The sequence below is a fragment of the Stenella coeruleoalba genome, assembly GCF_951394435.1.
Source record: "Stenella coeruleoalba genome assembly, chromosome: 3".
Taxonomy (NCBI): Eukaryota; Metazoa; Chordata; class Mammalia; order Artiodactyla; family Delphinidae; genus Stenella; species Stenella coeruleoalba.
In genome coordinates, this window is record NC_137148.1 from 94,239,032 (window position 1) to 94,264,259 (window position 25,228).

Consider the following 25,228-nt stretch of genomic DNA (forward strand, 5'->3'; position numbering starts at 1 on the left):
GAACCCTGACTCCAGCTGTCCAGCCTCTTTCACTGTTGCCTTGGTTTTTCCTTAGATGGTCTGTCCTTTCTTTGTTATCTTAACCTGTGGTGTCATTTTAGTTTTGTTTTTCAATTGTCTTTAGTTAATCCCTTGTAATGAATATGTTAACTACATTTTGTTTAGAAAAAAAAAAAAAAGAAAAATCATTTTGTTTAGAAAAGAAAAAAAGAAAAAAAAAATACCTAGTTCAAGTTTTTGAACTAGGTATTATCACAAGTATCCTTTATAACTTTATAATCTACAAACCCATTTGTTTATACGGATGAAAGGATTTTAGAAATAAGTATCAATCCTAGGATCAATTGGTACTATAATGTAAACAAGAGGGGAACCTGCTATTAACAAAATTTTCTTTTGGAAAAGGAAAAAATTAAATTAATAAAATAAGGCTCAAATTATGTCTAAAATAAATCAAGGAGACCTCACTTTAGAAGAGACATTACTGGGAAGTTTTGTTAATGTTTTTATAATAGACTATCTTTTTTTATTCATCTTTGGCAATGTGAAATACTTTAAACCACTCCACTCCTTGACTTACACCAAAGTATAGTTATTAATAAGCACCCAATTGTTTTAGTGGGACTACTAATCAAATCCCTCTTTAATGTGAACATATGTGTCTGAAGTGTATCCCATTTTAAAGTTTAAATTTTCAATTTTTTAAGGCATGGAACTGTATTGTTTTATTTTTTAAATCAGACATTCTATATTAAGAAACTAAATTGAGATAATTATTAAAAGCTGAGTTAATTTAGGGAGAGAAAATCTTATTTAAAAGAGCCTTATAATAAAACGTAAGGTAACATGGCATACAGGATCCAATTCACAATTCCCACAACCCCATATTACTCAAGAAAGAACATTCTAAATGTGCAGAAATGGAGGGGAAAAAAAGGATATAATAACTTTTTTTTTTGCTCAAATCCTTAAAAATATTCTTAGCCTTATATATTTGCTAAGATTTCCTTTTAAATGTTGGTGGTGGTAGTTGGGAACAACCATAGCACCAAGGGTAAAGAAGACTAACACTTCAAAGGGTCCTGTGAAAACTATGACAAAGCCTGTATTTGTTATGGATAAGTTAATGATTCAAAAGGGGAAAGCCCATACAATTGAATATTTCAATTTATGCCTGGAGTTTAGAAATTATGCATTTTCTGGATCTGTTAAAACTTCTTATATTAGGAAACTTACATATAAGGAAAAGACAAGGACTACTTACATTTTGCAATTTAAAAGTGATGAAAATAAATTTATAAAATTTACCTTCATAGTAATATATTTATGATATACTTCTGATACTTAATATCAAACTCAGTTAAAAAACTGAGTTAGACCAGTTAAAAAACAAGAGTTAAAAGCAGTCCCTCTCCCATGCATCTCACAACAAAAATCTTCCTGTATCTTTAGTTTCTGTGCTCTTTACTGGAAAAAAAAAATTAGAATAAACTACATAAATCATCTTTGTTTTTTACATACTAGTATAATAATAAATGCTAACTCGTGAGTTCTAACTGACTATAAATTACCAGTAGGTGTTTTTGAGAAAGGAGTCCACTATCATATGCCTTAAGATAACATCAGTCAAGTATTGAGTTAATAAGAATACACTAGTATTTGGCGCAAATTTAATTTTATTAAACCTTACAATGAATGTTGTGGCGTATCATTTTCCATTGTGTGACAGTTTATTGGCTGGCATCTGAATACAGTACTTTTTGGAAAAATACACAATGGGAATTGACAAAAGGGAGAGAAACTAGTTGCTTAGTGATGTATGAGGGCAAAAAGAAAAAGATGACAATTAATTTTAGTTTTCCTAGTAACTAAAATGGTTAAAGTTCCAAGCAATAATGCTGCTGGTACAGTGCACAAGAATATGGTTATTATCTCATCCGGCCCCCACAATTCTGGGGAAATTAAAAGGATTATTATACCTGTAAAATTCAACCTAAGGCTTCTGCTGGGTAATATTATTTTAAAGAGCTACTTTTTCAAATATAACCTCAACAGTTTTCCCAAGTCACAGGAGACGGGGGCCTCGAAAACATTATACATTACAAGTCACTTTACAAGTGAGCAATCACTTAACTGCAAAATCATAATGGGCACCAAATTACCTTTGGTTGATTTGGGCTAATGTCCCTGTCAGATTTATGGATAAGAAAATGACTCTTTTTAAAATCTGTAATCCACTTGTCTTTAAAATGTAGACTGGCATCTAAATAAAATGACCATTTCTTTTACAGAAATGATCAAGAGTGGAACATCTAAAATTCAGCAGGCCTTAACAGGGGATTTTTATGGAAATGCAACCAAAACTTATACATTAGCTCCAGCCAACATTACCATACTACAGTGTACAGCTGAGAGTACAATTAGCTCATTATTAAATTACTCATCTGTTGGTTAAAAAAAATAACACAAACTTAAGTTTTTTTTTTAAATTCAGTCTCACAATTTTGTGAATACTTTCTGACAAAAGCCTTAAACAGTATCTGAGGGCACATTTATGAAACAACCTCCTCTAAAATAAAATGGACGATTTTGAGCTTTTAAACTACGTGATTTTTCAAGAGCTCCTAACATCATTTGGGGAGATGGCAAATAGAGAACTGTATCTTAATTGAAATAAGGCATTTCAGTTATCAAGACTGAGGAATAGTTCTAAGTTATCTATATTCAGTGGTGGGAAAATGCTATGTAAAGAAATCCTTATTTTATACTAGAGTTGCACAATTCAAATTCACCTATAAAACAGTGTGAGATGTGCCTTACTATAAGAGCATGTAAGCCCTCCTACACCCTCCCAAAAAAAGGAATATTAAATCAGTTAAAATCCAATTGCTCACCGTTCACCCCAAAATTATTGAGATCAACTAATGTAGATTTACTGTACTTGCAAAATTTTCCTTTCTTTAAAAAAAAAAAGGCTGTTCACGCATATAATTCTTATTCCAGAAGGTCAGAGGCAAATGATTTCAAAAATTGATATCTGATATTTCCAGAATAATTATCTAAATCACAAACTATTCTTAATTTATGTGGCAGTTCAAATATTTCATCAAATTTTCCTATAGTAAACAAGATATTAAAATCTCTTCATCAAAAGGTTGCAGAGCAACCATTTATATCCAAATCACCTTTTTCAATGGTGAAATTAAATATACAACCTAGTAAAATGAGTAAGGATATCTCTTAAAAAATTAAACTTCAATTATTTAACCAGAAAGTTAAGTCTAATGCTTTTTTGTTTATTTACTATTCTTCATTACAAGTTTTTTACTGAGTAAAGATGAAATAAACCTAATGTGACTGTTTGCAATGATGACTCCTTAAATACCCCTACATCAACCCTCAGAATAAAATGTCAACACAAAAATCCAAGTGATCAGGCTCATTAAACTCACAGGTAAACTGAGTTTTTCCTCAAACCAATAAGGAGCTTTTTATTCAGAACAATTGCATTAAGACATTTGCAGGGCAAATATGCCATCATAAATTTTATTCTGAATAACAATAAAGTGCTGAATGATAATTACCTGAATCTTTTTTAGTACTTTTCACTTATTTTTTCTTAAGTTAAAAGAGCCCTTTCTGTGGCATTAGCAAAGCTGTGAAAAAAAAAAAATCCAAAAAAAAAAAAAGAAAACAAAGAAGGGAGGGAGAGAGGAAAGAAAGAAAAGAAAGGAAGAGAGAAAGAAAAAGAAAGAGAAAAGAAAAGCTAATTTTCAGTAAGGGAAGAGGAAGCACTGCAACCTTTTGTGTTTAATTAGGGTGACAAATAATTGAGACCAAAGTAATTCATGCAAGTTATCTTCAAAGGTATACTTAAGCTTGAAGAAAGAAGGAACACTGTTACTGACCTCTGATACTATGGCAGTAAATTGCATACTAAAAATACCTTAATTATCCTAGATGCCTAGATCTGGCTTGGCAAGCATCATGCCACTGACATGCTTCAGCTCTTTTTTGTAAATAAAAGTGATTTGCAGTTCAATTACTGAATACTTCAGTGTGACTCATTAAGCTGTGTGATAAAACTTTGAGGTTAAATTTAAGCAAATTCTCTACACCTAATCACATCATCAGCACAAGCAGGACAATGCTGGCGCAGCATGAAAGGTGGGTCACTTTACAAAGATTCTTCCTTTTACTGCATGATATATTAAGACGACAGACCTAAATTTCAACTGGGTTAATGAGTTAGAATAGCTTTGTTTCCCAAATTTAGCACACAATAATTTCAGTGGATTAGAGAAAGAAACCTCAGATGTAAAGAAAAAAACAACAAAAAAGCTTGAGCTGTGGTAGCTAACCTGTAGCTCTAAAAATTGTCATGCTACAAGAGTACTTTCGTAAAATGAACTTTGTAACATACTTAGCAGTGTTTCGGAGTTGAAGGTGACCAACTGCTGCATAGAAAATATGCTAACATACAACAGTCAAGTTGAAGCCAGTGCATAGAGAAGATAAAGCACTTATGGTAACTGCAAATGGTAACAAGTCCATAAAGCTTGTACAACCTAACATGGATCCATAAGGGGAAAGAAATTGATAAGTAGAAATGGTTAAGTTAAAAATGAGGTGGAAACAGGGGAGAAGCTCAAAGAGAAGGAAGAAGCACAAAAAAGACATTCAATTGTATAAAATTCACAAACCAGAAAAGTATAAAGACACCACTGAAAAATGGTTAACTCTATCCCAAGCACCCAACAGCAAACAAAACCAGAATGGATAAGCCTTTGGCAGACAATTTTAGAAATCTGAATATGAGATTACATTTCTCAATAATTCACAAACAATATATTATATGCTATATTTATATTAAATACTGGGAAACCAATCCTGTAAATTTGATGCTTACAATGCTTTAGCCAATGAGAGCACGATGAAATCAAGCTAAATGAATGCTGGTGTTACCACAACAGTGCTCATTTATGAAACAACTGTTACCAAGTCGTGCTTCAACAGTCAAATTATCATCTATGAAGTGAAACGAAGGTCTCTAGCTTTTCTGGGATATGCCCTTTATAGTATATTCTATGATTCACTATGACACGAGCAGCTAGACACTGCAATGTGGTATGATTTATAGGCTGGATCAAATTTTTAGCCATTTCCTTCTCGTCCAGCAAGTCACTAGCAGTTTGTTTGTGCAAGTTTGTGGCATCAAAATGTGCACCTGATTTAATAAGGAGATTCATGATGTCTGGATGGTTGTTCAGAGCAGCGATATGGAGGGGACTGTTGTCATCCGAGTCTCTGACGTTCACATCAGCACCACATTCTATCAGTATCGCAGTAACTTGCAGAGATGGAAATTTACAAACAGGGTACTGCCCTACACAGGTAGTATTCTTGTCCACAGCCAGATGAAGAGGGCTGAAGTTATTCTTTCCCCTTGGATGCAGCTTAAGAAACCTGTATATAGTTTGCTTTTTGAAATGATCCTGTTCTAGAGTACAAGGAACTTTTTCTAATATGCAAATCAAGTGCAAAATAATGGAAAGAGCCTTATTTAACTGTAATGGGTCTGCTGGACACTGAGTTTGTTTGATCGCTCGCTCTATTTCAAGGACACTTTTGCACAGTATGCCCATAAGATCATCAAATGTAACAGTGGTTCCCAGACCTTTAGCCCTATACTGTAGCATAAAAGAGAACAGTTCTGCAAAAGATAATAAGCTGCTGGCGGTCATCGGGCTTAGAGGGTCCAAATTGTTCTGCTGCATATCCAAAGCATACTTCCATAGGTTGATGCATCGTTTGAAATTTCCAGAGTCTGCATAGACAGCACCTCTATATCTAATATAGTAAGAGGTGTCAGGATGAGAAGGACCGAGAATACGTTCTCTAATTAATAGTGCCTGCATTCTCATCTCATCAGGATCAGCAATAAGACCTTCTAGCTCTTCTGCACTGTTTACCTCCTTGGCATAATCATAAGCCATTATTAGTGTCTGCGGTACTGGTTTGCTAATTATATTAGTCCTATCACTGTACCTCATGTTCATTGCCTTTTTCCAGTATTTCAAAGCCCCAAGGAGATCTCTTTTTTTGTCTACAAATGTAGCTCCCAGAAGCTCTAGAGCATTGATCCTTTCTGTCTTGCTGGTCTGTGCATGGTGAGTCAGGAAATCCACAATATTTGTGTGACCAGTCACACTTGCTGAGAGAAGGGGAGTCATTCCATAACCATCCTTTTCCATCTTGGCACAATACATAAGAAGCATCTTCATGATGTCCAAACTTCCAGATTCTGCGCAATCATGCAATGCAGTATTACCTTAAGGAGGAGGAAAAGAAGAGATAACATATTTGAGGGACCAGGATATAATGTAATACATATGTATACTTTAGAATCTAAAGAAAAGCAGGCAGCTCCAAGCTGCCCTCAATGGGACATACTTTAATTTGATTACAAATAAGAAAAAATGATCCCCAGCACCTAAAGCTAATGTCTGACACACAGCACGGGGAAAAAATATTGGTTAAATTCTTTGAATAAACGAAATGACAAAATAAGGCATGAAAAGATATTCAAAGTCACTAAATGAAATTCAAAATTAATCCACGGCCTCTTGATATTTTTCAGTAATGTTTTCAAGTGTATATTCTACAACTAAAAACTGAGGAAATGAAATTAACCACCTATTTACAGTTTTGCTGACAGTCACTTAACTTTCTGGGTCAGACTCCACATTTATAAATAAGAAATCTAGTCTGTAACACCTAAGAGTCTCCAATTTGATTCTAAGAGCCAGAAATTATTTTTTCAGTATTTCTGATTGCCAAGTGAACCTCAGCTGTTTTAGTCAAAAATCTTGGTAACAAAGTACAATACTTTCTTCAAAAAACTCACATAAGAAAAACAAGTCCACTGAAACCTAAAAAATATGTGGGTGGTTCAACATGAACTTTAAAAGGAGACATCTGAAGTGTCCTTTCATAATGGATTATTTCCCACTGTAATTTAATTTTCTTAAACATTCTTTTTAAATGTACTAAATGTTCTAACACCGTCCGATTCTTCCCACACGTGCATTAAAACTGACAATAGACACTGGCACATTAGTAAAAGGCTGTGTGGATGGAACATACTAAGACATAATCACTCATTTAGCTACCTAAATTTAATCTAAACATTCTACTAATGATCAAAACAGAAATTATCATGCAGACCTTTGATATCTACATACACTGTTTACAGAAAATTTCAACAGTCTTTTTAGGCTGTGTGTGTGAAAAATAACTAATATAGCTGGCTGAGACAGCTATCTTTAGAAAGACCTGCTTGCAAGGATGGCCCTGGGCTGGCATCTGGAATGTTGTCTGGTAAACAGTTCCAAGATATAAAACTTTCCCTAAATGATAAGGGTGGGCTTTTATGCTGACTACCTGCTTTCCTTCTGGGACTCTGGAATTTTGCGTATGTGCTCAGCAGAGGGTGCCTTTGTGACCAGTGCCCAATAAAAACCTGGACATTGAGTCTCTAACCATCCTCTCATCAATCAAAATGGGTTTCCCTGGGCAGGAATATTGCACACATGCATTTATGTTGCTAGGGGAAGACAGCTCTTTGTGACCTCACAGGAAGGAGAGAGCATAAAAAAGCCTGCACAAAGATTCCTCTAGGCCCCAACTGTGCCTTTCCTCTTATGATCCAGGTACATGTCCTTATTATATCACTGTAATAACTCTTAGCCATGAGTACAACTGTATGCTAAGTTACCTGCAAACATGGGGGTGGCCTTGAGGACCCCTGACACAGGATGTGTACTAGAAAGTTGTTTAAACCTGAATACTTCACATAACAGATCTACAGATAAAATTCCAAAAAGCACAAGTTGTAATACATTAGGACTTTAAATCTCTTCACAAGTTTATCCTGTTTATTAGTCTTCCATGATATCTATAGGGATTATATTAAAAAATCTGGATATGTTGTGACCCAGGATTCCAATGGTCTACAATGGAAGGGTGTCTGATAGAATGTTTTAGCAATGTGTATGGTAACCAACCACTAAGAGAGCCCAGAACTTCTGACTACTAATGTTCATTTGCTCAAAATAATTTCAATTAAACATGACTACTACTAAGTATATTTTTAAAACTCTTTTGAATTATGGATCCCTAATATTCCCATTTTCTCTAAGAAATAGACAATATAATAGAAATATAAACAGAAGGCTTAGATGGCATTCTTCTCTATTCAGAACAATAAAATCAAGAAAAAGAATGCAGCAAAAGCCAGTTTTTTAAGTAACTGAATTGACATATTAGAAAAATGCAGAATATATATATTTTGAATACACCATATACTGAAAAAATGTTGTTTTGTTTTGTTTTTTGTTTTAAAGGAATAAGAGACTCTCACATCTAGTATTGGCAGAGGTAGCATGATTACCCTCCCAATCAGAACCAGAAAAGCTGAAAACTGCATTTAAAAAAAATCTGTACGACCGCCTGTAAGAGCTCACAGGGAGACAACATCCAGGAGAATAAAGAAAATTAGTTAAGTAAAGTCCAGAATTTGGGGAAGCTTTCCCCAATGACCTCTATTGATTCTGGAATAGGCAGCTAAAAAACTGGGCAGAGCTTTTGACCTTTCAGGGCTAGAGGAGAAAACTGGAGTCCAAAGCCCATTAAGAAATCCCTATACACTTTAGGTTATAGCTCTGAAGGGCTGCTCTCTAGGAGTTAAGGTGAAGTGCAAAGAAACCAGCGTTCACAGGCACTGAAATGCAAGTTAAAATCATCTTTATATTGAATTAAAGTGATCCAGAACTGCAAGTATATATGTAATTAAGCCAGAAGCAAATACAAATACTACTTAGATGAAGATATTATCATATTAGAGCTCAAATTATTTTTATATATTCTTCATATATAATGTTTGGTATCCAATCAAAAATAATGGACAAAAGAGAAAACAAGGAACCACAACACAAAAACCAAGGATAAGAGCTAAGAGAAAAGCCCAACAGAAGATCTAGATAATACAGTTATCAGACACAGACTTTAAAGTAATAATTATGCTTAGAGTATTCAGATATTTAAAAAAAAATTGAGAATTAGACAGAAAACTGCAAACTACAAAAAAGAACCAAACGGACATTCTAGAACTGAAAAACTCAATGGGTGGCTTTAAAAGCAGACTACACACAGCTGAATAGAGAATTAGTGAACTAGAAAATTAAGTCAGATGAAAATACATAGAAAGAAGCATGCAAGTGAAAGGATGGAAAAACAGGAGACTATAGAGACAGAGGAAACGATGTCAGAAGGGATAACATGCTTAAAACCAGAATTGTAGAGTAAGAAAATAGGCCCAAAGCAATATTTAAAGAGAGAAAGTTTGAGAATCTTCTGAAGCTGATGAAAGATTAAGCATAAATTTAATAAGTTTTATAAACAACAAGGATAGACAAAAAGAAAGCCACACTGAGGCACTCTACGGCAGAACCATTAAAAACTAAGGACAAAGAGAAAAATCTTAAAACCAAAGAATAGGTGGACATGACCTGCCAAAGAACAACAATTAGACTGACAGCAAAGTTCTAATCAGAAACAAGAGAAGCCTTAAAGCACTAAAGGAAAATAAATGCCAACTTAGAATTCTGTGAAGTAAAGGACCGTTTCAGGTGAGAAAGAAAAGATGAGCCACATGGAAGCCTGGAAAGGAGAGTATCAACATTGACAGAAAGGGTAAATTTGTGAGATATCTAAATAAATATTGACGTTAAAAATAGTATCTTGTAACAGGGTTTGAAACACATATAGAAGAAAAATGCTTGACAGCAATAGCATAAAAGTAAAGAGGGTAATTGGAGTTGAAGTATTCTAAGATTTCTGCCTTGCTTGGAAAGAGGTAAAATTAGAAATTTATGTTAGCCTTTGATAAGTCAAAGTAGTACTATCTAGAGTAACCACTAAAATAATAGAGGCTATGCATGCATATAATTACTATATCCTCTAATATAGAGAAAAAATGAAAAATAATCCAAACAAAGACAGAAACAAAGCAAAACAGGTAGACAAATAAAAATCAGTAAATAGCTAGGAGATTAAAGCCCAAATATATAAGTAGTTACATTAAATACAAGCAAACTAAATGTTCCATTAAGACAAAAACTGTCAGACTGAAAATACAAACACACATAGAACTCAACTACATGCTGCTTACAAGAGAAATACCTTAAATGTAAGGATAGAAAAAGGTTTAAGTGAAAAGATGAAAAAATATATATACTTTATGCAAAAATTAACCATAAGAAAGCAGTCTGATATTAAAATATCAGATTAAGTAGACTTTAAAACAAAATACATGATTACAGATAAACATTTTATAATGGCATAAAATTCAAAACAACAGAAAGATATAATTCTAAATTTGTTTTCACCTAAAAACAGCAAAATAAATAAAGCAAAAATCAACAGAACTACAAGGAAAATCAGATAAATCCACTCATAATACATTAGAACACACCTTTTTCAGTTTAGGAGACCAAAACCAATAAGGATATTGAAAATTAAATGAACACTATAGAATTTAATTTTTTTCTAAGGACACATGGAACATATACAAATGCTGACTACATTCTGGGCCATAAAATGAGACTCACACAAATGTCAAGGGACTGAAATCACTGAATATGTTCTAAGTCCACAATACAAGTTAGATTAAAAACAAGCGGAAAAAAAAAAAAACCCTAGAAAAATCTCCACATATTTGAAATTTAAAAATATACTTTTAAATAGCCCACGGGTCAAAGAAGGAATCCCAATGGAAAGCAGAAAATATTTTTATCTGGATGATAATAAAAATGTTAAATAAAAAATCTTGTGGGATATGGCTAAACTATGCTTAAATGTACATTAGAAAAGAATGGCTTTTTGAAAAAACAGCTAAGTTTCCATCTCAAGAACTTATAGGGGAAAAACAATATATTAAACCTAGAGAGACTAGAAGCAAATAATAAAAAACAGAAATAAATGAAGAGAAAAGGTACCAGTATGCTAGCACGGCATTTTTCCCCTAAATTGTATTAACTATTGCAAACTTATATTAATAACTATGCAAAGTAGAGAAGATAAACTTGTTCTACAAACAGAAACCAGAGAAACTGGTAGTAAAATAAAAACCCATGTCTCCCAATTGCCATTTCAGTGTATTGCTCATTACTAAGGTCATATTTTAAATGCTAGTCATACTACACTCCAGTGAATAATTTATTTCTAATATAAACCAAGCATCATAATAAAACTTCCACCAATCATATTACTTTCCAGCTCAAAAGCTTTCATGCTTCCTCTAAAGAAATAGCTGAAAATCTTTAAGATTTCAAAATTTTACAGCATTGATTCTCAAAGCACTATCTGTGTGAGGATGAGAAAGCAACAAGGCAGAAATCTATAGTTTTAGAAGGCATGTCATGTGAAGTAAAGCTTAATCTTGGTAGTGGGAACACACATAAGAAGATATACTCTGGGAAATAGATTTTTAAAAAGAGAAATATTTCCCTAACCTACCTCTCTAGCCTCATTCGTTGTCATCTCCAGTATGAATGCTGCTCTGTGAATCTAGCCCAGGAGCCAGCAAACTTCTTCTGTAAAGGGTTAGATAGTATTCCAGCTTTTGCAGTCCATAAGGTCTCTGTTGTAATCACTCAACTCTACCATATAACAAAAAGTATCCATAGGCAATTGGTTAAATTAATGGACATGGCTGTTTTCCAACAAAACTTTACTTATGGACATTGAAATGTGGCTTTTGTGTAATTTTCACATGTCATGATATATTATTCTTCATTTGATTTTTTTTTCAACCATTAAAAAATATAAAAAATATATCTTAGTTCTCAGGCAGTACAAAAACAGGGGGTGGGCAGGATTTGACCTCTGGGCCAGAGTTTGCCAACACCTTCTCTAACCCAAAAGACATCATCAATACCAGCCACACACAAGGCAAAGAAACGGCTTAGGCTTCCCATCACTGTATTCTAAGTTACCTCTCCCAGTTCCTGGAATAGTCCCGCTTACTTCCACCTCCATGCCTCTTCTCTTAATTTTCCTGTCAATATACTCTTTCTTCTTTGCCTTTTTAACTTCTTTTCCTCCAAGTTGCACCAGAAATTTCAGCTGCTCAAAGAGGCCTTCTTGGTTATACTATGTCAATTTATCATTTTGAGAATGCCTGGTGAATAAATGTTTCATTCATCCTGGTAAGTACTCATGTTATATCTACTACTATAATCTTATGTAATACCTTACATAATATGTTAGTGCTTCACAAATAGGTTTTCTTACCTAAACTGTCTATTCCTAAAGTACACAGAGCCTATGTTATATTTCCTGTATATCCCAGATAGCAGTTATTTAGCACAATATCAAAGCTAAGGTAGATTCTTAAATTTTTAATACTTGATATCACAAAAAATGATTCAAATAAGGACAAAATAACTTTAAAAACTAAAATCTTAGGGCTTCCCTGGTGGCACAGTGGTTAAGAATCCACCTGCCAATGCAGGGGACACAGGTTCGAGCTCTGGTCCAGGAAGATCCCACATACTGCAGAGCAACTAAGCCCGTGCACCACAACTACTGAGCCTGCGCTCTAGAGCCCATGTGCCACAACTACTGAAGCCCGCATACCTAGAGCCCATGCTCCGCAACAAGAAAAGCCATCGCAATGAGAAGGCTGTGCACCACAATGAAGAGTAGCCCCTGCTCGCTGCAACTAGAGAAAGCCTGCGCACAGCAACGAAGACCCAACGCAGCCAAAAATAAATAAATACATTAAAAAAAAAAAAGTAAAATCTTAGCAGGAGGGGATCACCTTTATTATTCTAACAGGTTAAGTATATAACTGCCACACTTTCATGCCCTGGAAGCCCTAAAAAATTTCTGAATTATAACCTAGACCATTACTTAAAAGTTAAGAAAACAGAGGTCAAAAAAAACCCCCAATACAAAAGCATAATTTTACAGCCACTATGTCATGTCTCCAAGTGTCTTTACATAGTATATTTTGATAAAGTTGTAATCAGAAAATATACAACTGTTTCCTGCTTTTCACCTACATCTTAGTCATTTTGTCATGTTCCATGTATATAGTCTACATGAACTATTTACACAGATACTACATAATCACTCTTAATGGCTTTATGGTTAAAGTTCAAGTAAGGAGGCATGTCATAATTTACATAAACACTTCTCTGTTGATGGACATCTGCATTCCTTCAGAATTTTCACTATTAAAATTAATGCCTAAAAAACTATAAGGACAGATAACAGACCAGTGATTGCCAGAGGGTGGGTGCTGAGAGAATGGTTAACTGCAAAGGGGCATACAGGAAGTTTTCATTCCACCTCTATTGTAGTGGTGGTTAAATTACAGTTTATGTTTTTCAAAACTTAGGGAACTGGGCTTCCCTGATGGCGCAGTGGTTGAGAATCCGCCTGCCAACGCAGGGGGCACGGGTTCAAGCCCTGGTCCAGGAAGATCCCACATGCCGCAGAGCAACTAAGCCCACGCGCCACAACTACTGAGCCTGTGCTCTAGAGCCCGCGAGCCACAACTACTGAACCCGTGTGCCACAATTACTGAAGCCCGCACGCCTAGACCCCATGCTCTGCAACAAAAGCCGCCACTGCAATAAGAAGGCTGCGCACCTCAACGAAGAGTAGTTCCCACTCACCGCAACTACAGAAAGCCCACGCGTACCAACAAAGACCCAACACAACCAAAAAAATAAAAAATAAAAAAAGTAATTGTCGTGATGGCTGCACAAATCTGTGACCATACTAAAAATCAATGATGGGTGGTTTTTAAATGCGTGAATGGTATGTGAATTATGTCTCAAAGCTGTTTTAAAATCAAAGTATTTGTTTTTAGTAAAGTATAAGTTTTGACTGATAGAAACAGCAATTAAAAGGTTTTTTATCATAACAGATTTGTCTGGAAATGCACAAAAACAGTTCTTATTGTAACAGGCAACAGCCAATTTTGACTCCATGTTGGATCTGTTTCTTGGACTTTAGCCTTTGCTTTTCGTTGCTTTTGTTATTATAATCATACATAATTTCCTGCCTCAGGGAACCCTACCCACCTGTGAATGGCTGCAAGAAAAAAAGAAATTAACACATCCCCTCCGGGAGGCTGGCCATTCCAGATGTTCTCCAAGACTGATGGCCGTTTTTACTTTACTTCCTCCCCACCTCTCCCTCTCTATTCTGCCTTTTTACTTTACTTCCGATTCTGTAAAAAAAACTGGCATCCAGACCCCATAAGGTGGTTTTTTGGGGGACCCTAGTCTGCCATCTTCTCGGTCTGCCAGCTTTCCGAATAAAGTGGTACTCCTTGCCTCAACACCTCGTCTCCCGATTTGCTGGCCTGTCGTGCGGCGAGAAGAGTCAGCTAACACGACAGCTCCAGCTCGCTCATCATCTCTCCTCTTTAGCCTGCTGTGCTTGGCATCCATTCTACTACCTTGCAGCTGGGGCTAAGCCGAGTCTTTAAAGAGAGGTCCACCTATAAACATGGGGGCGGGGGGGGGGGGAGGGGTGCAGTTCAACTGCATAACAAGGCTGATTGCAAGCATTTTACTCCTGGAATAGCTAATTGGTATGTGTTAAGGGAGCAGGCGGGAAGGGGTGAAGAGGAAAACTTTAGGATATCAAAGGAGCACTAGAAGGTTCCTCTGCTCAGAATATTTCCCTTCCCCATGTATGCTGTAACACCAGAGATACTCAAGGACAAGAGTTTGAAAAAAAAAAAAAAAGAATCAAAAATAGGATAGGGGGCTTCCCTGGTGGCGCAGTGGTTGAGAGTCCGCCTGACGATGCAGGGGACGCGGGTTCGTGCCCCGGTCCGGGAAGATTCCACATGCCACGGAGCGGCTAGGCCCGTGAGCCATGGCCTCTGAGCCTGCGCGTCCGGAGCCTGTGCTCCGCAACGGGAGAGGCCACAACAGTGAGAGGCCCTAGTACCGCAAAAAAAAAAAAAAAAAAAGATGATAAAAAACTACTGGTATTAAGATTACCACGTGCCTTCCCCTCATTAATTCTTTATATAAGGCAGTGAGCTAGGAACACAGAGAAATTTAACAATACAGGTCCTTGAGCTCACAACAAAGTTAAATGCTAAAAAATGCTCAAGATGCATTCATGTGACTCAAGGGGGATGAGGACTTGCCTTTGAAATGGGTCTTGATAGCAAGCAGTAATATCTGAGCTAAGGGATCAGGACTAAATTCAACTAATAATAGTATAATTTGATGAAGATTACACAACATAAGTTGATGAAAACATCAACATTACAATTCAGACTTACATTCTAGTTCAGACTCTCTATTCAACTGAAGCTCTACCCAAAGGTAGGGAAAAAAGAGGAAGAGATATTTTAATCAAATTTGCATCCGTGTGACTTCTTTACCTGGGCCTCTCCCCAACTCTTCCACCTCTATCTTCCAACACATGCATTCCCGATGTCTCAGTAGCATACATCTTTAGAATGCCATGGGCTTCCTAAATTTTCTTTTAAACAAATTTAATTAATCAATGTGATTAAAATCTCATAAAGATGAACTCAGTGAGGGAACTATATGTAGCTAAAAGATCAATAAGTAAAACTTAACCACTGCCTTAAATTTGTGTTGCTGGGGATGACTCTGAAATAGCAGTAGTGTTCAGGAGCTACTCATTTTCACCATCTTCAGTTCAATCTTGTGAGGACACAGTTTACAATCCAATCTTCACGGATAGAGGAACACAATAGATATTTCCCTACTGCACTCAATAGACACATCATCTACAGCTTAGCTTCCCCAACTAGGATGCCAAGTTTCCCCGAAGACACAGAGAAAGTGTGCCAGGAGATACAGGAGGGAAAAGGATGAACAAGAAACGACTTGCAGGAGCAACTTGATCTGGGATTAAAATGTTAATGAATTCAACTAGTTAAACATTATTATTATAACAAAATAAGTATGGAATGTTACAGAGTAGAAAGAAATTTTAAATCCCTCTCTTTCACTCTTCTCTGCTACTAGGTGTGTTCTGAGGTAACCAAGAGCTGAGCTAGAGTTCTCAAAGAAAAACAGAATTTCAGCTTCCAACACTCTCAGTCCTGAAGTATACAAATAAACTACCTACATGACAATAGTCATTATCCTTGTCCATTCTCTTAATACCAACCATTCTTAATTTACAATGGAGATTTTCTTACATGAAATTCCTTTGGATTTACAGTGGATAAGAGAAAAAAAGGATTTCTTTTTTTTAACATTCTCTTGATTGAAATACATCTATACCCTAAACTGCCTATACTATAGGAGAGAAAGAATGCCTGGGGTTTGCTTCAAGCTACTGCAGAGAACAAAAGGAGGGAGAAATATATTTTTTAACATATATTAGCAAATGTGGATAAATGCTGAAGCAAGGTGATAAATACATAATGGTTCTAAGTATTCTTCTCTCTTTCTCCACTTACATATAAGTTAGAAAACTTCCATAATAAAGAGGCAAATAGGGGCTTCCCTGGTGGCACAGTAGTTAAGAATCCGCCTGGTGGGCTTCCCTGGTGGCGCAGTGGTTAAGAATCCACCTGCCAATGCAGGGCACAGGGATTCGAGCCCTGGTCTGGGAAGATCCCACATGCCACGGAGCAACTAAGCCTTGTGTGCCACAACTACTGAGCCCACGTGCCTAGAGCCCGTGTTCTGCTACAAGAGAAGCCACTGAAAGGAGAAGCCCGCGCACCACAAAAAAGAGTAGCCCCTGCTTGCCACAACTAGAGAAAGCCCGCACACAGCAATGAAGACCCAATGCAGCCAAAAATAAAGATTTAAACTAAATTAATATAAATAAATAAATAAAACCAAGGTTTAAAAAAAAAAAGAATCCGTCTGCCAATGCAGGAGACACAGGTTTGAGTCCTGGTGCAGGAAGATCCCACATACCATGAAGCAACTAAGTCCATGTGCCACAACTACTGAGCCTGTGCTCTAGAGCCCGTGAGCCACAACTACTGAGCCCGCGTGCCACAACTACTGAAGCCCGCACGCCTAGAGCCCGTGCTCGCAACAAGAGAAGCCACTGCACTGCAACAAAGAGTAGCCCCCACTCGCCACAACTAGAGAAAGCCTGTATGCAGCAACGAAGACCCAGTGCAGCCATAAATAAATAAATAAATAAATAAAAGATTTATTTATTTTTAAAAACGAGGCAAAAAACTGCCTGATCTAGCTCTCTCAAACCCTTTTAAAGTTAACCATACTTACGAGCCTACATGGTTTTCTCCCTTTTCTAAGCTCCTATAGAGTTCTACCTGTACCACTCACTTTTCACCATCACTGTCTTAATGTCTTCATGTACGTATTTCTGTACTACAAGGACCAGAAAACAGTCCTTGCCATCCAAGAGCTTATAATCTTTCCTCTCCTAAATGCAACACATTCATTCAACAAACTCATTTATCAATTGCCCCCTGTGGGCCAGATTACTCTTTCTAACACATGGATACAAACACCAGGTCTCTAGCCTCAATGAGCTCACAATGTAACAGAATTAGAATGTACTAAGATGGGTTTCTCTAAAAAAAAAAAAACACCTCAGTCGTTCCTCTGCTGAAAACATTCACCGACTTACCTACCACTGCATAAAGAATAAAGTCAAACTCCTTTACCTGGAAGTCAATGTCCTTTTATACTCTAGCCCTGACTGCCCTTTGGTCCAAATATGCTACTTTCCAATTTCTGTACCCTCCAAGCATATTTCTCAATGTGTCTTTCCTTATGCCATTTCCTAAGCCTTAAAAACTGGATCAAATCCCTTCTGCAGATCTCAACTCCAACAATCCTTTCAAAGCCCAGTTAACTCCATGAGGCCTTTCCAGTCAGTACACTCTTCCAAAATCCTATATGATGAATTTATACCATTCCTTTATCGGTGAACAAATGTGATGTGCTGTATCTTTTCAGAGCCTCCACAATGTCCAACACAATATCTGGCCTACAGAAAATGCACAGGAATTATCCTATTACTAATTTACTTAATTACCTTGGGTATCTAAAATAATTGACCCATGCGTGAGGATAGCCTGTCCTCTGGGGCCAGTCTCCCCAATCCCAACTCAAAGAGCTGTTCTATATAGGTCTGTAGTACTCAACCAATCACTTTCAGGTGCTCAATTTCCAGTCAAATTTGGGTGTAAAAGCAGAATTGAGGGTTTAAGTAACTTTTCCATAGATCTGCAAAGTCCTATTATGAGTCAAAACATAAACAAACAAAAAAAAACCCTCCCTGGTGGCGCAGTGGTTGACAGTCTGCCTGCTGATGCAGGGGACACGGGTTCGTGCCCCGGTCCGGGAGAATCCCGCGTGCCGCGGCCACTGGGCCTGCGCGTCCGGAGCCTGTGCTCCGTGACGGGAGAGGCCACATCAGTGGGAAGCCCGCGTACCACAAAAAAAAAAAAGAACCAAAGAAAGCCAAAGATGACTATAACCGTGAAGTACTGAGATCAGTGTTATGGCCCTAAGATGGGCTTGTCTAATCACTCCTGATTTGAGGTCTATATTTAAATAGCAACCAACTTTCCTGTCTCAAAAATGAACTGTTGTGTTAAACTGCAGCAGCATTTCTAAATATCTCAGTTTTTCTCCCCCTTTTGAATGGCATGGGAAAAAATGGAACCCACTGTCCCCTCAGGTAATGAGTTAGTTGGGGATAAAGTATTTCCAAAAATCTAAAACAAGAAAGCACTACTGCTGCATTTACCACAGTGTGGTTTAAGTATCTGCTTATGAACCTGTCTCTCCAAACAAGCCATGAGCTCCTGAAGAGCAGGGAATCAAGGACTGGATATCTTGTCTTACTCATCTTTGTATATCCTAAGTCAAACAGTCTGGCACACTCAAGGGACTCAATAAGTGCTCTCTCAATTAATGAATGAATTCCACCTTAGGTTAAAACATGTTCAAAATGCCAACAGCCTGTTAAAAAGTAATGGAAAGAGGTTAGATAATATATTCAAATGTCAACTGCCTGTTAAAAAGTAATGGAAGGTAGAAGTCACATGCATTTTATATTTAAGCAAACCAAGCATAATCTACTGACATTTTCCTTCTTCAGAACCATTTCCAACAGTTTACATATAAAATTTCCTAAGAAATTATCCCATTTTATCCCTCATCTTATCAGTCTTTTCCATTTTTTGCATGGGGATAAAAATGTGGGAAAAAAAAATCCTTTCTTGACACTCTACCAGATCCTTCTCCAGTGTTCCTGCCTCAGTTTCAAATAGTTCCTGTTTTTTTATTACCCCCCAAACCCATAAAATAAAAAAAAATCTGAAAAATCGATGAGGGAATTATCAAAGAATGGAAGCTTCAGGACCAGAGCGGGGGAGGTACATACGTACTTTAATCTGCCCCCAATATTCTTTAAGACTCACTGTCAAATTTAAAAGGCACTATGCAAAAGTTAAAGTACTGCACACAAAGTGATATGTTATATATACATATACTACACACGTATGTATTATGTGTATATATGTATGTATATAAAACTGAAGCTATATGAAAACAATTTTTGGTATAAAATTGTTTTCTCTTATGTGTACTTCTTTAAACAGCATAAATACTAGATATTGATACTGAGGTAAAAAAAGAAAAAACTCTAGAATTAGCCAGAAGAGGGAGTATACACATCCTCAAGTACAAAACTATATGATGATGGTGTTAAAAGGTTTTATTACCTCTGAAATAGCAAAGGTAATCAAGTTAAATATTGTTCACACTTTACTAAGGGAAAATGCTCACTAAAATATGGGCTATTTACACTATAGTTCTCCCATACATTATATCTCTAGAAGTATAAAGAACTTTGAAAAAGAGAATGAAAAATAGTACCAGTACTAACCTCTCCAGTGACCTAAGTTTAAAACATGCCCCAATTTGATTTAAATACGTGAGTTTATCAACAATCTCTACATCATTAGGCTGATGAATAAAAAGCCCAAAACAAACTAAAAATTCAACAAGCCTAAACATGCAGCCATACCTTTTAACCCTTTCTCTTCTAGGTATGATTTCAAAGCATTCCCAATACTAACACGGTCAATTAAGCAGTAATTTGTTCTTTTAAAACAAACATTCTTTAAAAGAATGATGATTGTTTAAAAAAAAAGAAAGTCATGCTGTCCTTTTACCCAACACCTACATCAAAGATAATCAGAAACAATAAATCATTCATAAGAAAGAATGTTTACAGAAACATTTCTTATAGTGAGAAGGCAGAAGCAATGTAAAACTCCATTAGTAGAAGAGTATGCAGCTACTGAAATTAAAGAGCTATTATTAATGACATTAAGGATAACATTTATTAAGCTAAAAAACAAGTACAGAAGAGCATATAAAATAAAATTTCATACATATATCTAAATGCAAAATTCAGTATCTTTGGGAGGATTATCTCTAAGTGCTGGAATTTTGTGAGATTTTATATTTCCTCAGGAAAAAAATTTACAAAAAAATCACAATGTGGCTGTAACATTTTTATGACAAACCTTTTTAAAAAAGATTATACTAACTTCAGTAAATATGTCCAGTAACTATGTGGTGCCCCATAATTGTGTGGTTTAGCCACTCTGAGAGGCAATCAGTCACTATCACAATGATAAACTGCACATTCACTTTGATTTAGCAATTACACTTACAGGTATTTATAATACAATTATTTTCACATAAGTGTGCAAAGCCACAGATTTGTTCAAGAATATTCACAGCAGCATTGTTTATTTTGGATGTGACCTGTCTGTCAACAGGGACTAGATAAATTATGCACACTCATACAATGAAATACTGTGTAGCCATGAAACAGAATGAGGTAGCCACGTGTGTTGGAGCTGAATGACATTCAAGATAAATTAAATTGAAAAAAAAGAAAGAACAGTATGCATCAACTAACAAAGAAGAAAGAGGGAGAGATATACAGACAAGTATACTTGTATTTGCATAGACTATCTTGAGGACACACAAAACACTGTAAACAATGGTAGCTGGTGGGTTGGAGGTCTAGAAATGAAGGGTGTTAAGACTTATTTTTCATACTAAACACTGTAAACCAATTTATATTGTGTGATTTTTTTTTTTTTACCATGTATGTATGCTCCTTTAAGTTTTATAGTTTTTTAATATTACGCAGTGAATTACTTTGCTGTTGTATAAACAAATATGTTTAAGGAAAATAATGCTAAGTATTAATATTATACTATCAAAACATTTGTTTTTAAGGGTTAAAAAAATCCTAAACTATCATCTGAACAGTATACATGACCATAAACCTGAACTCTTCTTCTGGACAAAGAAGTTTACATTGTTGCTAGTCAGCAAATCCACATCTGCTTAACCTAGTCCTTGTTCTGCTCTGGGCATTGTGGCAGTTTAAAAAAATCTGTTCTCTCTTGCTATATTTAATGAAAGGATTTTCTATTGGCCACACAGTAAGTATGGAATAAGGGAACAGATTTTCTCCTTTTCATGGATATTAATCCTCCCGGGTCAGTATGGCCTAGCCATCCCTGACAGAATAACAAATGAAATGCCTACATAAGACAAACATGACAATGACTCACTAAGTATAGTAGTTTCTACTCCAAGGGTATTCTAAGAAAATAAAACTAAGAAAAATATATTAAATCAAGTTAAGTAAACTAAGTAAATTAAGTAAACACAAGTCTAATGGCTCAGATCAACTGCCACTAACATGCTCGAAACTTTGGGGAACCCACTTCCCATAAATTGTAAGTTACTCCAAATAAAGAGAAAATGCGGCTTAACACAGTGATAGAGGGTGTTTTTTTTAAATCACATTTGTCCCATGTACTATCAAATACCAAAGAAACAATCAACAAGGTTATACTGGAAGGGATACCTAATCAAAATAGGTCTGTCAGTGTTGGCTTACTCAACACCACTGCTTATTATTATGTATCAAACTTCCTGAAAATAAGTGGTAAACACTTAAAAAATTAAAATGAATATGAACTCACCTTTAACACTTTTTCTATTAACATCTGCCCCCTTTTCAAGTAAATACTGAGCAATCTCTTTGTGTCCTTTGTAACATGAGATCATCAAGCATGTATGCCCATGTCGGTTTGACACTTCCAAATCAGCTTTGTGTTCTACCAGGTACTTGACTATTTCCAAATGGCCATCGAAACAGGCAGCTCGAAGAGGAGTTGAATTGGTTAAAGTCGTGTTGTTGACAGACGCTCCATGATTTAACAAAGACTGAACCACCTTCAGATGTCCTGCTGCAGAAGCGGCCCACAAAGGGGGAGCCCCCTCAATGGTTTCGCCATCAAAATTGACCGAGCCCCCGACTTCTATGGAGGCACTGCACTGCTCTAGGAGAAATTCCACCATGTCAAGGTGCCCATACCTGGCGGCCATCAAGAGTGGGGTGGCCCCATTTGTTTTTTCAGAGATCAAGGAGGAAACCTCCTCTTTAGATTTGCTTGCCAACAATTTGGTGAGAAGCCGGAGTTTGCCATCTCGAGCTGCATTAAATACTGCTGTCTTTAGATCCATTTATGTCCAGTTGAGAGGCTGTGCTTTATTTATCTTTCAAAGCAAAGCTCCAGCTTAACTCTATTGACACAGGCAAGGGTTACAGGAACCAAAGTTCAGTGTTAATCACGGCGCCCCAGAACGGATGTATGTTCTGTCTATTGTCGTCCAACATATGACAACCAGAGCGCCAAACTGGAGAAAGAAAAAAAAAAAAGTAGCGGTTTTGAAATTTCCATAGGTAAAGGCGAAAACACTAGGTTTTCTTAATTTTTACTCCTGGGGGCGGGGGGAGCCACACTTTAGGGACTACTCCGCCTCCCCAAAAAAGGTGGGAAAGAAGAATACAAAAAAGATACACACAGAGACCCAAATGTTATGGTGGGAGACAGTCTCTTCTCTGTATACGGTAAATTTAAACACTACAGGCAACCGGTTTTCTCGCCTCCTAACCAGCCAAGCTTTGGGCTAGTTTTGCTTTGCACACGCCCAGAGAGAGTACAACCCAAAGAGGCAGGAGACGCGGGTGCAGAAATGTTTCCCTTTCTCACATCTGCAGAGGAGAGCGGGCCAAGGGCGCGAGGCTGCAAGGCCTCGCCGTGGCCAGGATGGCTTTCGAGAAGGAACAAAAAAGGTCGGACCCAACAAACCGCGGCCAGCTAACGCCAAAACCCTCACCCAAAAGGTTCCCTCTCCTTTAAAACTACTCGAGGCTCTCAGGAAATCCGGCTGCCTTTTAGCTAACTTCGCCCGCCCCATTCTGATCCCCACCCCCCGCCCCGCAAAGGGGTCCGTAGGTTCCCCAAACCACAGCCGCCCCTACACAACCTTCACCTCTACCTTTTCCCGATAGGGGCAGCCCCCTCCCCAAGCTCCTCCATCAACCACGACCCCCTCCCGCAGGCCGATCAGCCTGTGGCCTCCAGCCCGCTGCCCGCCTTCCGTTCCTGCGAGCGCCCTCCTTCCCCTTCCCGCCCAGGCCTCCCCGCGGGAGCCTCAGGCCGCGGCCCGGGCTCGGCCGACCGCCGCCGCCGCCGCCTCCACTACCTGCCACGGGGCTAGTCCTCCCCGCCGCCGCCGGCCGCTCGGGCTCGGGCTGCCCCCTCAAAATGAGACCGCTATCCGCGCCGCCGTCCGGACCGCCCAGCTCCGCCTGCGGCCGCACAGCTTCTCCATACCCCGCGCCCCACAGGAATGAATCCGGCCGCGCCGCTCGCCCCGCCTCGCCTCGCCCCGCCCCGCCCCGGCGAACTGCCTCCCGCCCTCCCAGTCTGCGCGGGCTGCAGCGGCTACAGCAGCAGCCGCGGCGGATGGTGTAATGGACTGCGGGACGGGGGCCGGACGTGCCAGAGCACTGCTTCACATCACCGACGCGGCAGCCTCGCCATTGGGCCGGGGGAGGGCGGCGGCTGCCGCGAGCAGCCGCCTAGGGGCGGGGCGGGGAGGGGCGGGGCGGGGCCACGCCGGAGGCGGCCGCCGAAGGTTGGCGGGGAGGCTGTCGAGGTGTAGGGGGCTGCTCCGCGCTCCACCTTTCGGGGCGCTGGTTTCGGGTACCTTTGGGTTCCAAGGCCATAACCCCCCAGAGGGGTGGTAGCCATTCTTTCTTTCTCGCAGACATCAACTCTCTCAAACTAGTCTCTTCTAAGGTTCCTTCCTTTGCTGGGCCCTGGAATATACCGAGCTCGTTATGAGGCCTCAAAAAAGCAAAACAAGAAAAACGCAACAAACTTGAGAAAAAGCTTAGTTTTGGAGGCTGCCAAACATGGCTTAGTTTATAAAAATATGAACTCTAAGAAAATATAAAGCTACAAGGAATGATAAAGCTTAACAGCAGTGTAAGTCATCGAGTTCTTCACTCTGAACAGTAAAACCAGGAAATGAGAGGAAGCTAAAAAGTTAATATAAATGAAAAGAATTACTACTTTGTGCAGCAGGAAATAAACTTGTGGAATTCATGACGTTAACACATGGGATGTTTTAAACTAGGGTGAGGAAGAGTTTAAATATGTTTGGAGACTTAACACCCATAGTGAATCATGATGAGAAAATAGTTTTGAAAAACGTAGTTTTCAATCTCTTGAACACTTTATTTTGGGGGACTTGAACTCACACACAGTTTTTTGGTACCGTTAAGAGAAAGAGAATGTTAGATTAGACATTATCTGACCCCCAGTATCATAAGTGTAATTAGCATTATTACTTAAAAAGTAATGCAACATTAAAGACATTTTATTTAAAAATCACTTCATTTTTGCATATTTACTTATAGTATTGTCCAGAATTTTATGTAGTTTTGTATAATTGAAATAATAATTTACATACAACTACATATTTTGCTTTTTTACCTTAATATACTCTAAAGATTTCTCATTTTTTATGGTCTTAATAATCATTTTTAAGTGGGGCATTATATTTGCCTCAGGCAGTCAGTATATAGGCTCAACATCAGTACTCCAAAATTGAAGTTAAGGTTACTACCACTGAGAGGAAAATAAAGAAGGGCAGAATAGAAAGGATGAGGGTAGCAATCTATAAAAATCAAACAACCAAGAGGAATTGGCTGTTTTATCCCTAGTGTTAAAGATCACAGTTCTACACTCCCAAGGTGT

At 37.7% G+C, this 25,228-nt stretch overlaps 1 protein-coding gene across 2 annotated transcripts; it reads right to left on the minus strand.

The window, feature by feature from the left end:
- Nucleotides 1-1,665: 1,665 nt before the first annotated feature.
- On the minus strand, nucleotides 1,666-24,316 carry FEM1C (fem-1 homolog C). Of its 2 annotated transcripts, none has more exons than XM_079916172.1 (3): nucleotides 24,174-24,316; nucleotides 22,097-22,814; nucleotides 1,666-6,331 (listed from the first exon to the last, which is right to left on the minus strand). In XM_079916172.1, the coding sequence occupies exons 2-3, from the start codon at nucleotides 22,638-22,640 to the stop codon at nucleotides 5,025-5,027; spliced, it is 1,851 nt and encodes a 616-aa protein (XP_079772298.1). In that variant the 5' UTR covers nucleotides 22,641-22,814; nucleotides 24,174-24,316; the 3' UTR covers nucleotides 1,666-5,024. The 2 variants fall into 2 exon arrangements, with proteins under 2 accessions (XP_079772298.1, XP_079772297.1); XM_079916171.1 differs by lacking the exon at nucleotides 24,174-24,316 and adding an exon at nucleotides 23,667-23,831.
- Nucleotides 24,317-25,228: the final 912 nt, after the last annotated feature.

What these genes read in the sequence shown, in the direction of transcription:
- FEM1C (XM_079916172.1), bottom strand. Translation starts at nt 22,640, where the DNA reads ATGGATCTAAAGACAGCAGTATTTAATGCAGCTCGAGATGGCAAACTC. An exon ending in TAATAGAAAAAGTGTTAAAG is followed by an intron (nt 6,332 to 22,096) that starts GTGAGTTCATAT and finishes CTCCTCCTTAAG; the next exon opens with GTAATACTGCATTGCATGAT.